The sequence below is a fragment of the Raphanus sativus genome, chromosome 1 (assembly GCF_000801105.2).
Source record: "Raphanus sativus cultivar WK10039 chromosome 1, ASM80110v3, whole genome shotgun sequence".
In the NCBI taxonomy this organism is placed as follows: Eukaryota; Viridiplantae; Streptophyta; class Magnoliopsida; order Brassicales; family Brassicaceae; genus Raphanus; species Raphanus sativus.
In genome coordinates, this window is record NC_079511.1 from 18,930,085 (window position 1) to 18,947,525 (window position 17,441).

A 17,441-nucleotide genomic window follows, 5' to 3' on the forward strand; every position below is an offset into this window, starting at 1 on the left:
AAATACTACCTTATTTTTTTTGATCATTTTACCCGATACACCTGGTTCTATCCCCTTAAACAAAAATCCCAAGTCAAAGAAACTTTTATTGCTTTCAAGGCATTGGTTGAGAATCACTTTGGCAACAAGATACGCACACTCTATTCTGATAATGGCGGAGAGTTGATTGCCTTGCGCTCTATCCTCTCATCTCACGGCATCTCTCATCTTACATCACCACCACATACGCCCGAACACAACGGGATGGCAGAGCGCAAGCGCTGGCACATGGTGGAAACCGGCTTAACTTTACTTCACCAAGCCGCTCTACCGCCATCGTATTGGACATACTCCTTTGCTACAGCCGTATATCTCATCAACCGCCTCCCATCTCCTATCATCGGCAACATCTCTCCTTATCAGAAGCTGTTCGACAAGCCACCAAACTATATTAAGCTTCGAGTGTTTGGTTGTCTATGCTTTCCTTGGTTGCGTCCATATACTCAACATAAGCTTGACAACCGCTCCTTGCCGTGTATCTTTCTTGGGTACTCAATTACTCAGAGTGCCTATCTCTGCTTACATCTTGAGACGGGAAGGATTTACACATCTCGCCATGTGCAGTTTGTGGAGACAACATTTCCCTATGGATCGCCAAAGCAACCACCCACCAACGATGAACCAGTTTCCACACCCTATACACCACCGATAAAAGTCCCTGTTCCACAGCCACCACTCGTACATGCTTCGCCTCAGCCTTCCCCGAGCCAGGATTCTCACCAGTCGCAAAATGCGACGCCTTCACCGGCGAACTCTGTTTCTAAAGAACAGGTTAATACTAATGGGTCAGAAATTAATTCAACTGATATGTTATCTAGTTCTGCGCAGGTACAACCGGAGAACTCTCCTCCTCCTCCTCATTTGCCATCACCAACTACCCAACCACCGTCCCCACCAATATCTGCACAACCATCTTCTTCCTCTTCAAACCCAACGGAACCATCACCATCTCCTCTACCAGTTACTAATAACCATCCTATGCAAACCCGAGCCAAAAATAAAATTACAAAGCCCTCTCAAAAGCTTACCCTCTTAGCCACACCCACTTCCACCAAACCCACCATACCAACAACCCTGGCCCAGGCTATGCGAGATCCGAGGTGGCGTGGTTCTATGGGAGATGAATACAATGCTCAAATACGTAACCACACGTTTGAGTTGGTTCCGCCTCACCCATCGCAAAATGTTATTGCGACCAAATGGATTCATACTATTAAATATTTACCTAATGGTCAGCTTGACAGGTACAAATCCAGATGGGTTGCTCGCGGTGATGTTCAAGAATATGGGATTGATTATGCGGAGACGTTCAGTCCGGTAGTCAAATCCATCACGATTCGTCTCGTCTTGCAGTTAGCCGTCACTTGCTCTTGGAAAATCAAGCAGCTAGACGTCAACAATGCTTTCTTACAAGGAACACTAACTGATGAAGTTTATGTTTCTCAACCTCCCGGGTTTGTTGATTAAGATCACCCGCATCATGTATGTCGTCTCAAGAAAGCGTTGTACGGCCTTAACCAAGCTCCTCGGGCATGGTACCAGGAATTAAAGAATTTCCTCACTCAGATGGGGTGCCACAATTCTCTTGCTGATACATCTGTTTTCATCTACGTCAATGGTGCTAATATCGTCTATATTTTGGTATATGTGGACGATATAATACTTACATGAAGCAGTGGTACTCTACTTGATGGTGTCATTCGAGTACTATCAGCTCGGTTCTCACTAAAGGATCCCACCGACTTACGCTACTTTCTGGGTATTAAGGCTACTCGTACGCCACACGGTCTCCATTTGATGCAACGCAAATATATACATGATCTTTTGGCGAAGACAAAGATGTTGGAAGCTAAAACTGTCTTCACACCCATGGCGACCTCACCCAAACTTCGTCTACTATCTGGAACTCCTCTCGATGATCATCGTGAATACAGAATGGTAGTTGGAAGCCTTCAGTATCTCGCGTTCACCAGACCAGACATCGCTTACAGTGTCAACAGGTTGTCTCAGTTTATGCATCGCCCGACTGACGATCATTGGCAAGCTGCCAAGAGAGTGTTACGTTATCTTGCTGGAACAGAGTCACACGGTATCTTTCTCTCCACTCGATTACCTATCACACTTCACGCCTTCTCCAACGCCGATTGGGCTGGTGATGTTGACGACTTTGTATCTACAAATGCGTACATTCTCTACCTTGGCACCACACCAGTCGCTTGGACATCGAAGAAGCAGACAGGAGTTGCACGATCTTCCACTGAAGCTGAATACCGTTCAGTCGCTAACACCGCTGTGGAGCTAAGCTGGGTATGCTCACTTTTGACTGAACTCGGCGTCACTCTTCCATCGAAACCTGTCATCTATTGTGACAATGTGGGCGCCACTTACCTGAGTGCAAATCCGGTCTTTCACTCTCGTATGAAACACTTGGCATTAGATTTTCATTTCGTACGGCAAAATGTTCAATCCGGTGCTCTTCGAGTTGCTCATGTCTCAACAAGAGATCAGTTGGCGGATGCACTCACCAAGCCGTTATCTCGCGCTCGCTACAACGAACTGATACCCAAGATTGGAGTCACCAAGGCTCCTCCATCTTGAGGGGGTGTGTAGAGACTATGTATATATAAGGAAAGATTAGTTAACACTTAACCCTCTTGTACTCTATATATATTGTAATCTCTTATTCTAATAACATCAATTCATTCCCTAATCTATAGTAGGGTGATTCCCATGAATTCAGCTTGCTTCTTCATGATGTTCGAATCCCAAAAACGGAGAAGCCGACAAACAATGAACTGGGACGATCTACAGAGACAGAGAGCGGACGATCTACAAACAATGAACTGGAACTCGTAAGGTCTCATTTAACTCTCTACCCTCTCCAATTTATATGTTTGACGTAAAGGAAACTGAGAGGTCGTCATAGACTTTGAGTTAAATGAGACAGGAAGATTAAGAGTTTGGAGAAGAAACGTTTGGTGTTTGCAAGAGAAAGAGTCGATGAACGATAAGAAAGAAAACCCTAAAGGGTCGACGAAGGATAATAAATACAAAACGCTGAGTTTAATAACATAACCGAACATTTTATTTCCAACCGGAATCATACCACCTAATTAAAAACGAAAACACAATGTCCTAACCAAAACCGAGTGGAGCCCCACATTCATTAAAAAAATGCTGATGTGGACACTCTCAGAAGAGAGGAAAGTGTCTCATTATATATACTAGTGGTTTTCCGGCGCTATGCGCCGATTTTTCCAATATCAATATAGTTTTGTCGTGATTTTATTATTCGGAACAGTTTTCAATATTATTGTAAAAAAATAAAATATATATCGATGATATAAAGATCTATCAATTTATTGATCATATTGTAATATTTGCATAGTTTATTTTGAAGTTATTATAAAATTAATTTAAGTTTAAATATATGCATGACACTTTAAATATAAATATATGCATGAAAATCTAAAGTTTAAACCTACACATGACAATTTGAAAGTGTAATAGTCGAATTGTTTTCTGTTTGATTGAAAATGATTAATTTTAATTATGTGTAAGATTAATTTAAAACTATAGACTTCATTTTTTATTTAGCTTATTTTGCATCATCATTTGTAATTAGATAAACTCTTCTTTTTTTTCATTTTTCATTCTTATCAGTTTTTATTTTAGCCACAACTATTCTTTTGTATCCTCTTGTTTTTAATATCATAGTTTGTTTACAGCATATTAGTAACATATTAGCCTTACTTGATTACAAAATTTGTTGTGACATAGATAGATGTTCCTAAGCATGGAACAAACTATAATACATCTTGTTGTGAATATAAGCAACAAATATCAAATATTGTTCTTTTAAATTAATACGTTTTTCTACTTTTGGTTTGTTAATATTAACTTTAAAAACTTATTTCACTATTGTTGATGTATATACAGATCATCCAATCAGTTTTTTTTTAATGGCCTTCATATCATCCAATCAGTTAATTACTTTTTATTCATCACAATATGACTTGCCTCTGTTCCAAAAGGAAAACATTTGTTCTAAAAACTGATTAATATGTGTGTGGTGCTGGGTGTAATGATCATTTTTTCAATGAACACCAACACACATGCCACATTTTAGTTTTTAATTCATTATAACTTTGCATATATCTAGATATTTTTTCTATCAAAGACCGATAAAATCCAATATGAAATCTACTTCAAAACTAAAATAAATATAAAAAGAGAAAATTGATAAATACCCTATTTATTATTTAAATTTTCAACTTTTTTTTGTTTTAAAACTACCTTTTTATTATGTATAATTGGTAAGAAATTTTAGTCCTAATTTGAATTACATTTAAAACTATTAAGAAATAAAATTTAAATTCAAGATTACTATTTTTTATTTGAAATTGATATACATTTGAGATAAATACATATTAGTAGTTTAAAAACAATTGGATTAAATTTTCTGAAGTATCATAAGAGTTTCTTTAACATTTTCAGATTAGAAAACTCTAAAAGATAATTTACACAGGAACATTGTTATCGTAATTATTTTCTTTATTCATACAATCTTTTTAACGTTTTCCAATACATGAATAATAATCATTAAATTAAATTTTGTTATAAGTTCAGACAAAATTCGGTTTCCACAGCTAAGCAAAACACTGAAGCGAAATGAAAATAAGATTGAACATTCAAAATCCAATTAACCTGAAGAAACAGACACATATATTTTCAAATACATTTTTTTGTTGAGCTAATACTTGTTGGAATTGAAAAGTTCCCATGTCTGTACACCCGAAGCACTTCTCTCCGGGTTAAATTTCAATCCTCCAACAATATAAACTGTTACATAACCAAAATAAATGAATAAAGAGAGAGAGAGTGAATCATTCACTCATAAACCTCCAACATGAAACATGTAGATAAAGCTTAGGTACTTGGATGTGCAGAATGGTGTCACGGCTGTAAATGGCTTTTACTGTGAGGGTATTGTCTGGGTAATGTTTTGTGGTGAATGATGTGAATGATATTTAGTGTCAAACACTTACAACTGTGAGACAGCAGCTGCAACTCCATGACTCTATCAGGTCCAAATCATTCACATAGCTTGAAAAGGCTTGCATAGGAGGTGTAGTAGACCCACATTTCTCTTGTTCTGTCGCTTCCTCTCCTTCCCCATATACCTCTCTGCTTCAGCCGTCGAACAACAATCTGCCACTTAAGCTTCATGCTCCACCCAATCCAATATCCTGTCACATCCAAACAACCAAACATATAGATAGTAGCAATGTCTTTACCATGAAATATTTGAGCTGGTTGACCATGTAGTACATGCCCACAACACTTCAGAGTAGCTCATCATGGTCTTTTTTTGAATGAAAATGCATGAGACCAAAGAATTACTAATTTTCTAGTGCAACATCTGTGTGCAAACACCATACAAAAGTAAGATCATTTAGTCACAAGCAAGCAAGAAGGAAGTTTCTTACTTGAGCTTGAAAAACGTATCCAGACTCACTAATATGAATATCAAAAAGGTTTTGGTTTTGACAAAATGATGGAAAGACACAAATATGTTAATCAAAATCCATATACCAATCAAAAGCTTTAAAAAACTAAGCACACAATAAAGAAGAGCTTATCCAGAAAAAGATGAAAACGTTGGGGCTTTTTACAAAATATAACTAATAACTGATAATTGATATTCAAACCCATCGAAGAGCTGATACTGATAATGATACTATCCAAACCCGTTGAATTAACTTAAAAATATCACACTCACACGATGTAAGAGCTGAAAAGTTGGAATCTTTAAAGAGTGGATATAATAACTTACAAAAAGACGGTCAGCGAGAATAGAAGGCTTGGTTAATACGAACATAGGGGCTTCAGACCGAAGCTTGTCCGTAATTGCCTGATCAAAGAGAAACAGTAGTTCACCTTCTGGCTTTGCTTTCCTTAGCTCCATTTATGTCGAATCAAGAAAAGAAAAGATCAAAAGAAATATTATGATTCAAGAGAATATGGAATTTGATAGGAGGTTACCTTCTCCTGCGTTCCACCTCTGAATTTGGCAGGTTTAGAGGAACTTTTTCTTTCTTTGGTGACTGAAATCAGCAAGAGAAACCATTACCAAATCATCAGAGAAAAATATAAGATTGAAAAAACTGGACAGAGTAACAAAAGACTACTGCATACGGAAAAAGTATTCAAAAACTTGAAAAAAAGAACAACCAGAAACTGTACAGCTCTTTGTCGACCCGTACATATAATGTTTTCATACATAGTTTTTGTCTTTCTTTTCTAGTTAGAGCAACATTAGCAGTAAGAAAACTCCTTGGGTTCTAAAGAATATCAATATTATACTGAATCTCATAACGCTGTCACCGTTAGAATCAACATCCGACATAATTTCAGCCAACTCATGATAAGTAAAACGATGTCCCATTGTAGCCATTGACCCAGCAAGTTCCGCCGCGGTGATTTGACAATCGCCATACCGAAAATCTCCATGACCATTTATGACTGCAAGTCTGCAATGTTTAGCCATCTAATTTTAAATGAAAAGCCACGCAAATTGGAAGACTCTTTGAATCAAACAGAAAACTGTGTGGTGTAAATTCTGTCTTTTTAAACTCAAACCTGAGACTGAAGTTTCAACGGAAGGGAAGAATAAAAGATTCAGAAGAGCAGGCCCTACCTTTTCGGATGAAGATTAGTTGAAGTCTAATTAGCATCCGGTTCTGGGAGGATATGGGACCAGGTCACCGAAAAAAATGGTGGGAGGGATTGCTGCGATGATGAGTTAAGAGACTTTAAGAGTCACACCAATATGAGTATATGTGGTGGAAGAGTGATGAATATATATGGCAGCCGTGAAAATCTGGAGCATCGTATACATAGTGGAGGAATACGTGAAGAGTGAATCGTCATCCAGAGGTTACAGACAATTAGGAATGCAAATCATTGATTGATCAGGAAGGATCAAAGTACCGCTAAAACTCTGAAATTGGAAAATACAGAAGTGGAAGAGTTAGCCGGAAAAGTTTGTCGACAGAGTGGGGTTGGATTGAATTATTATTTAAATAAAGCCCACAGAAAAATGCCCATTATAACTCAATTTAATTGACGTGGCAGAAAAACAATCTTTGATTGGCTTGAATTTTTAATCAAACGTGGACACTCTAAAGGAGCTTGGTATTCTCTTTTTAGTAGTGTGATAGATGATTTAATGTAATTTTCTTATCAATATTTTTGCGATATTTTAGAAAATAGTGTATACCGAAATATCTATATGCATTAAATATATTTTAGATCTTTATATATATGAAAGATAAATGTTCTACATCGAAACTTTGTGACCTCATCAACAAAAATGATTACTATAAATATATCATTCTCTTTTGCTTAAGTAAAATCAAACGGGTCGAAGTAAAATCAAAGCCTATCTTTTTGATTGGGTTTAAAATAAAAATTTCATTATTATTCGACCATTAATCAGTAAAAAATGTTTAGTTATGTTAAATTGACCGTTTAAATCTTTGTTGATTCATTATGTCGAGTAGCAGAAAACGCGGTGGGTGACCTCCTTTAGCGTTTTGTTTTGCTGCAAAGCCGGTATATCGGCCAATTTTTTTAAGTTCAAATAGGAGAATATTGTAACCATGTAAAAAATATGAGCAACTCCTAAAACGTTAAATTCCAAATGCTTTTCTGCATTTTGAATTAAATTTGAATAATATATAAAAACATAAAATTACAAATGTTTGACAAATTTTATTAATATACAAGGCATGATTCTTTTCTAATAATAAATTTCTAACAATATATTTATTTTAGGAAAAATTACAACAAAATAGGATTATTCTCCGCATAATAAATCAATATACTATAATCAAATCTTTCAAACATATATCTTCTCATATCAAAAATATTATAAGTGGTGTATTCAACTAAGAGTTTTAGGTGATTTGTATTAAAATGACAAATTCACTGTTATTCAAACATGAATTTTAAAAACCCATTTAAAATCCATTGTTTGTTACTGAACTTAACATTTTGTAGAGTACTCTAAAATCCACTGTTATTGAAAATATTTTACGTTGTGGAGTTTTAAAGTTTTCAGGTGATTTTAGGATGTTTGGGTGGAGTTTCTTAGTTAGAAAAAATAAAACTTAAATCCCATCATTTTTAGGTGATATACTAAAGTAGTTTAACAAAAATCACCTAAACCTCTACAACTTATAAAAATCATCTAAAACTTCATCAAAAATCAAATCACCTCAAATATTATATTGATACAACCTCCTTAACTAAAAAGATTATCTATCTTATTAGAACAGAAGTACACATATAGAATACCCCTTAATTTTGGGTTGACTGCCTAAAACCCCCTGTAAACTTACAAACCCTATCTATTCCCCCCTCTATTACCAACCTCTTGACTAAACCACCCAAACATATAAAATCTCTTCATATCTCCCCCTAATGTTTTGTGCTCTGCCCAGATCCCCCTCACTAATCTGAAACCGAAATCGAGAATTAAAAGATATAAAATCGCGTTTTAGAAACAGTGATTGCCCAGTTAAATAAAACATGAGCCGACATTAAAAACATAACCCGACCCGACCGAGATTTCTTGACTGTGACAAAAAAAAGTTCATTTTTTCTTGAAAAAGAGAGAGACAAGTTTCTTCTTTCTTTTTTTTTTTTTTTTTTTTTTTTTTTTAATATATATATATATATATATTTATCAATCCCGAAAGGGGGTCAAAGTCGAATACAAACCGGACTCGAACAAAACGATCTAGATCAATATGTTTACAACTCTAGTTTCGCATCACCACCTATCCGGCGCGTTCTGCTAGAATGCTTAATAATCACTAGATTACCTATCACCGTTCTCTTCTATTGACGTTAACCCCGGGGAGGTGGGTTTTACCTTGTTGCCTTGGATGCCGGAGTCCCCAAGACGTCGCCCGAAGTAGCTGGTAATTGGTGATCTTGCCAAGTCTGTATTCTTCTTTGTCGTTGAAGCACCAGACCCCAAAGGAGATAGGGGGCGAGAAACAGCATACCTGAGAGCTGTCGAGACCCCACTGCACTGTCACCTTTGACGTCAAAGTCGGGTTTGATCTTGAACGCTACACATTGCCTTGAAAAGCCTCATGAACCTGCACAGAACCAGCCAGAAACACTACTAATAGGATCAAGCAATCCACATCAGTATCGGGATATGTCCCTGGCCAATCAGGACACTGATACGAGTAATGAACAACCGAGACTCGCAACACCAATTGTCGCCTTTGAGAACCAAAGGACGAATGTCTGTGACATGCTAGATACATCCTCTGGTGTCAACAGAGAAAGACACATGAAACCAATGGGACCAAAACTTTTGAGATGAGACCGTCGCCACACCTCAGAAGGTCCAAAGCAAAGTCAAGAACCAGAGATCCGAAGCTAGAAGGAGCCCCGAGAACACATCAACCGGCCATAGACGACCGGATTCCGAGCTAAAGGAACATCCTCACGAATCGAGACCGAACTGAGCACCACTACCGACTGCATACTGCAGTTCGCGATTCGCCTCTGTAGAAACACAAAGAGCTAGCTTGGTTCACCGTAATGGGACGAGCCTCCACGACGCCGCAGAAGACCACGAAAACCACCCGGCTAAGACCGATAACCACCGCCGTGAGACCCGCGAAACACCACAAGCCAAGACGAGAAGCCAACCTTCTCTCCAATCCTCGAGCATCAAGACAAACGGTGAGAGATCTAAAAATTGAAACACGATCTACTCACCAACCCAGAAAAGCCGACTTCCCCAACAAACCCGAGCCACCCACCGTGCGCTGACACCAGCGAAGGTCGAAATCACCGTCGGAGCCGCCTCTCCTCGCGAGCGGAAGACAGAGCCGTAGATGTACGCCAAACCAGAGCCAATCACAAGACGATGGGTAAACGAGGGCTAAGAAGAAGCAAAGAGCAAATAGAGGTAGGGAGAAGGGGAGCTCCGGCGCCGGCACGCGTTCTCACGCGCCGCCGGACGCCGGTGCTAAGCTTCAATACGGTTTTGAGTTACAGAGGATGAGGAGAGAGGAGAGGATGAAGAGAGAGGTCACACGTTCGAAAACTGATTTGATATATTTTAAGTTTCTTCTTTCTTCTTCACGACACAAAGGGACCCGACACAGAAACAAAGTTAAGCTAGAAGAACTGAAGAAGACAAGGGACGTGTGAAGTAATTCTTCTTTAGGTACCAACGATGAAGAGAGAAAAAAAAAAAACATCTCTCTTTCAAACCTTGTTATGTTCGCATAATCATCACATAGTTGTTTAAAAAAGAGATTTTTCTTTAGGTATATTTTTCTCTTAATTATAATTTGACCGATTCTGTTTTCTCTATTTCATATTATTACTCTGTAATAAAAGGTTTCAACTTTGGTCTCATCTCTCAAGCGAAATTGCTCGATTCTCGAGCTCCGGCTGGTCTGATCTTAGAGGAATCAATCTAGAGGAAGCTCTGTTTTTGTTTCCAGATCACAAAAAGATGGCGGAGAGGGTGGAAACATCTGTTCCAGAAGGTGAAAACATGATTGAAGAAAGAGAGGTAGGAGCTATGTGGGAGCTAGAGCAGAAGCTTGATCAACCCATGGACGAAGAAGCTACTAAGATCAACACATGTACAGAGAAAATGTCAATACTTTCACATATATAGACTTCGAGAAATGAAGGAAGTTTTAGTTTTTCTTAAATCAATTTTTATCTTTTTTAATCAGGGCTTATCGATGTTGATGCTAATGAGGGACATCTCTGCCATGCTTGTTGGGTCATCTCTTTGTGTCTCAGTTTCTTCCATGGTCCCCGTCTCTCTCTCTCCCTCCTCTGTCTCCTCTGATCTCGTTTCTCTCTCTGTCTCCTCTGATCTCGTTTCTCTCTCTGTCTCTGTTTCTTTCGTCTTTGCCCTGAAGAAGAGAGACGAACCCTTATTCTAATTCACAGCCAAATCGATTTCAAGTTTCCAAGTTGAGTCGGGTCGTTATTTAATGTCAGGTAGGGTATGTTTTATTTAACTGGGCAATCACTGTTTCTAAAACGCGATTTTATAACTTTTTAATCTCGATTTCGGTTTTAGATTAGTGAGGGGGATCTGGGCAGAGCACAAAACATTAGGGGGAGATATGAAGAGATTTTATATGTTTGGGTGGTTTAGTCAAGAGGTTGGTAATAGAGGGGGAAAAGATAGGGTCTGTAAGTTTACAGGGGGTTTTAGGCAGTCAACCCCTTAATTTTCAGTGTTATTTACAATTACATACCACTGAGAATTAAATTGAATTTCCTATTTTAATGCTTGTCTTTTTTAGTTATATTAATGTGTTTCTTTTTCTTTCCTATTTTAATGCTTGTCTTTTTCAGTTAAATTAATGTTTTTTACTTTCCTATTTTAATGTTTGTCTTTTTAGTTAGATTAATATATTTTGTTTTTTATTCTTCAACAATTTATAATATTTTAAAGTTTTTTTTGTCAACTTAAAGTTGTCTAAACTATTTGAAAATATAAAAATAGTCAAAAGTAAACATATAAAGTAGATAAACAATAATCAAACACCAAAAATATTTAAAATATATATTTATTCTCCATCCAAATATTGAAGTTCAACCTGTTTTTAATTTTTAATTTAGGTATTTTGGCTTACATTACTCAAATTTATATGTTTTGAGAAATTTAAAATATATATAAATTTTGAAAATTTTAAAATAATTCAAACGGGTTATCCATATTCGAACCAAACCCGCAAATACCCGAATCAAACCGAAACTAAAATTTATAAATATTTGAATGTTGCTGAAATCTTTAAACTCGGGAATCTCAAACCCAAATAGATTTTAACCGAATCAGTGGGTATCCAAATACACATCCCTAACATAGTCAATATAAAACGATCAAGTATTACAAATACATTATTTAGTATATATAAATAAAAACTAAAAATTAATATATGTGCGGTCGCACGGGTCAAGATCTAGTAGATCTTAATTTGACAATCAAGATAATTTGAATACCTGATATATTCTCCTATATTAATTGTTTCCACGAAATAAATTAGAGTAATTGCGGTAGATTATCAAGTTTAACAAGAATAAAATCATGTATGGTAACAACTAGATTTAGAAAAAAACTAACATAATGCCGTGGGTAAAGGGCAAATCAAACACATGGTTTCATATAAATAAATGTCTTATCCCATAGCTTTTCTACAATTAAAGTCGACCTACGTAAATAATAATATATATTTTAATTTACATAATTACTAATTAAGATATAATATATTTGAACTTCTCTAGTGTTTACTTTAGTACATTCAAGATATAACTTGAACGACACACTATAAATTAAGGACAAGACTTAGGTTCACCCCCTATAACCAATCAAAGTGCCATGTAGATAATTAAATAAAAAAATATTACATTATTTAATAATACTTAAAAAAATAACGTCAATTTTAATGATGTTAACTAAACTTTAAACCATAAATCTTAAATTCTTAACCAAAACTTATACCCTAAATCCAAATCTTATATCCTAAACTCAAACCATATATCCAAAACCTTAATTCTAAACCAAAAATCCAAACCCTGTATCCTAAAACCCATCATATATCCTGTACCCAAAACCAAAATCCTATACCCTAAACCCAAACCATATACCCTAAACCCAAATCTAATACCCTAAACTCAAACCTGTAAACTCTAAATCCAAATCCTTAAGTTCAGGGTTTGGGTTTAAGGTCTAGAATTTAAGTTTAAAATATACAGTTTGAGTTTAGGATATAGGATTTGAGTTTAGAGTATAAGATATACAATGGATTTAGGGTATAGGATTTAGGATTTATGGTTTAGAATTTAAGTTTAGGGTATATGATTTGGGTTTAGGGTATAAAATTTGGGTTTAAGGTATATATTTGGGTTTAGGGTATATATTTGGGTTTAGAATTTAAGATTTAGGGTTTAGGGTTTAGTTAGCGTCATTAAAATTGACGTTATTTTTCTTTTTAACTATTTTTAATAATTTAATATTTTTATTTAATTATCTACATGACATTTTGATTGGTTTTAATGGGAGATGTGAATTTAAAGGTTCACCTTAGAAAAAATATGTGATTTTTAAGTCTTTATGTCTTTTCATTTATTCTAATAGACATTTTGTGATTATATTTAACTTGGGCAAAAATATGTATTTATTTGAAGAAAAAATTATTCTCACATACACTTAATGTCTTTTCATTTATTCTAACATACACTTTGTGCTTGTCACACTTTTTGTGTGGTGAATGACGAATATACCCCTCAACCATCTCTCTTTCTCATTCTTTTATCTGCATAAAGATATATGAGAAATACTTGGGTTCACCTTTAGAGTGAACTTTTAGATTCACCCAACCAATAGAATTTCGTTATTTCATATTCATTATCTTTTAAAAAAGGAATCATAATATTTTCAAGTTTTATTATGTTTTTAAAATAAAAAATAAATAGAAAATAATAGTAGTCGCAAAAAAAGTTTTATATTTAAAATACCGTCAGCAAAACACTAAACCCTAAACCCTAAATTATAAACCCTAAATCCTTGGTAAACCCTAAACCTTTGGATAAATCTTAAATCTTTGGATTTGTTTAAAAAATTATTTTTAACACAGTCAGTAAAACACTAAACCCTAAATCCTAAATACTAAACCCTAAATTCTAAACCCGTGGATAAATCCAAAATTCTAGGATTTAGAATTTATCCAAGTGTTTGGGATTTACCAAGGGTTTAGGATTTATCCAAGAGTTTAGAGATTATGATTTAGAGTTTATGGTTTAGGTTTTGGTTGACGGTATTAAAAATATAAATTTTTAAAAATGTATTTTTGTTTGCAATTAATATTATTTTTATTTATTTTTATTTTTAGTTTAAAATAGAATATAATTTGACAATATTTTATTTCCATTTTTAAAGATACTGAATATAAAATAACGAAATTTTATTGGTTGGGTGAACCTAAAGGTTCACTCTAGAGGTGAACCTAAGAATTTCTCAAGATATATCTGATTTTATTTTTTCTTCTCTTTTCCAATCCTACTTAGAAACCGAGAAAGTACAAAACTTTACTCTTCCTTGATTTTTTTTTCTCTTTTGATTATGTTGTTCTCTTAATATATATACCTATGTATTGTTAAAAATCTAAGATCGAAACTCATTCCTCTTTCTTTATCGATCTATTTAATCCTCTTCCCGGATGAGATATGGAGAGTTCGGTGAAGTAGCAGAGAGACATAATCATCTTCGGTGATTAAAGCAATTAATCCGTTAACGAGGTTTGAATTGGACGGAAGCTAAAAACGGCAAGATTTCAAAGCTTGAGCGGAGATCTGGGGATTATGGTAGAGATGCAGAGGTGATGTGAGTTTTGAAGCTTGATGCAGAGGGGATACAGTGATGAGGCTCAGTTCCATGAAAAAAGTGGTGGCAATGGAGGATGTGGTTGTGGATACCTCAATGGAGGCGGTTGTGGATATGGGGGAGGCTGTGGTGGAAGATTGTGGAGGTGGTTGTGGTGGATTCCGTGGTGGTGGATGCCGTGGCAGTGGATGTAGATATGGAGGTGGAAGATGTGAGGGTGGAAACAATGGTTATGGAGGTGGATACTGGAGAGGAGGAGATGTTTTGGATACGGTGAAGGTAAAATATGTGAGAGGTTGGGGATACATAGGTGGTGAAGGCGGAAGGTACGAAGGAAATTTGTGATGTTGGTGTTTGGCAATTAAATTTAGGTTTGAGACATGATTGGTTTCAATAATTATTTTGTTTTATATATGCTAGAAATTGAAATAAAAATAAATAAAAATATAAAGGAAACTACAAAAAAAAAATAAAAAGTATAAAGTAAATATAAAAGGTAATTCAGTTGGTCCCCACATCAACAAACACAAAACAGAAAAAGCATTTTCATCTTGCTCTCTCTCAGATTATTCCGTGAAGGGTATTTCTGTCTCACTTCAGCCTTTCATAGAAAAAAGTGTCTCTCGAGCAGAAATTATTTTAAAAGGTAATGAAAGAGAAAAAAGTGTCCTAGAAGGTAATGCATTTTTATTTGGAATAAATTCCGACTGATATATTATATTCCTATATTACAGTAACTTAATACCAAACTAGATTTTGACCCGCCCTTTTCAAGGGCGGAACAATTTTATTCATTTTTTTTTTCAAAAATGATATAGATTTGTATTTATGTTTTGATTTTATCTGTAATTGACAATATATAATAAACACGATACATATCTTCATAATAATAATTTGAGATTAGATCATTTGATTTGCTCTTTTTCATGACAAAGGGTAGCGATGATTTGCGCGTGGATTTGTTTTCTAATTATTAAAGATATTTAGTGGTGTATAATATAGGTATATAATATTTTAAATGTAATTTAGATGTATAAAATACATGCCCGTACATATATTTAACTGTGATGGGGTTATAAGTATGATGTACATCGTTGTTTTTATTATGAAAAAAGTAAAATATAGTACATGATTTTTTATTTTAGTTTTAGATTTTTAGTTGTACATTAAATATTTAAAAGCTTGATATATTTCAATATTTTTTAATATTAATTATTATATTTTATTTATTTATAGTATTCCACATTATAAATGTAAATTATACATGACAAATTCCTAAATATTGTTGTTGTTAAGAAGATGAAATATATATATATATATATAGACCAAAATGTTATGGATTTATAAAAATAATATATCTGACTTTTGATTTTATGGTTTGACATCATTGGGTAAAGTGATTGTTGGGTCTGAGGTAACCATAGACATATCAGTTTAACTTCTCTTTTTTTTTGTGTGTGTAGAAGGTATTAGGAGATGGAAGACTATTTATATAATATGCTAACGTCTAGGCAATGTTTTTGAAACCCGACCCGGACCCGCGGTCGAACCGGTAAATCCGGTGGCCAAAGATAAATCTGATTTGGGTTTTGTAAAAAAAACAAAAAATTTAAAAACCCACTAAAACCAGGAATCTGGTACCGGTCGAACCAAAACCAATGGATAATTTTTTATTTTTTTAAAAATATATTTTGTATAATTTTTAATTAAGAAATTAAGTTTTTTGTTTTGTTATCGATAACTTATTACTGATGTTTTACTTTTGATGTATTTTAGATTTGAAGTTTAATTTTATTATTTACATTAGACATATAAATATTTATGAATTTTACGTCCTGATATTTTTTTGTTAGATGTCATAAATCTTAACTTTTAACAACTTTTTTAAATAATCTAAAATATTTTTGATTTTTTTATGTCAAAGAAAAATCAAAATTTAGAAACTAAAGTTAAATGGTTTCTAAATATTTTTAAAACATGAAATATATACATATCCAATTTAGTATAAAATATGTACAGTTTAGCATTAAATGTAATAATGCATATAATCTAACTATGCTATAGAAAAAAGAAGCAGTCAACATAACATATCCTCATATCAAATGATTTTTTATTTGTTTGAGTGGATTTTTCTAAATAAATGTGTCAAATAGTAGACCACAAATAAAATAATGGAAGTTTAAAACAATTTATGTTGACAAATTTTGGTTTAGCCCCACTACAAACTGAAGTAATTTTATGTTTGGTACGTGACCTGTTAATATAAGTCAGCTAGTGTATTAGGAAAGAATCTAAAAAATGGATATTGCGTAACTGAATTACAGGGAACATATATATTCTGTAACCGATTTATTGAAAATGATATTTATTTCAAATCTTTAATAATTAGATATCTTTAATAATTAAATATGGTATATAAATCATATCACATCCTAACAAATTTGAAACAGGCCAAAACTTAAATGAAAACATCCTATAGTAGATAATTTTAGGACTCTATTTTAATAGAATAGACTAGAGTTTGACCCGTCCTTTCAAAGGGCGGGCAAGATTTCTTTTTTCATCATCCGATGTATTGATCTTCCGCTTTTGTTAAATGTCTGAGATATTATCAATCTTAAAAATTTGCATTATGATGATTTTGATCCGCCCTTGAAAGGGCGGGACTGTTTTCGAATGATATAACTTTTTTTTTATTTTTGATTGCGTACTTACTTTAAAATGTTACAAATGAAGTGTTATATTTAGTGTTCTGTAATCCAGTCTGGACCCGCAGTTAAACCGATAACAACGATGATTCAATATGTAACCTGGTTAAACTCTATTTAAAAGTTCTATCAAACCCGCAATTTTGATTGCGTACATATTTTTAAGAGCAATTTGCAAAGAAAATAGACAATAATAAGGAAATTTGCAAGAATGGAAAAAAGTGGTGGAGCCTAACACCAGTAGG

The 17,441-nt window shown here is 34.4% G+C and overlaps 1 protein-coding gene across 1 annotated transcript; it reads left to right on the top strand.

Moving 5' to 3' along the window:
- The first annotated feature begins 14,524 nt into the window (after window positions 1–14,524).
- LOC108847891 (glycine-rich cell wall structural protein 1.0-like) lies at window positions 14,525–14,833 on the top strand. Its single transcript, XM_018621262.2, has one exon. The coding sequence runs from the start codon at window positions 14,525–14,527 to the stop codon at window positions 14,831–14,833; it is 309 nt and encodes a 102-aa protein (XP_018476764.2).
- Window positions 14,834–17,441: the final 2,608 nt, after the last annotated feature.

Coding starts and splice junctions, on each gene's coding strand:
- LOC108847891 (XM_018621262.2), top strand. CDS start 14,525: ATGAGGCTCAGTTCCATGAAAAAAGTGGTGGCAATGGAGGATGTGGTT.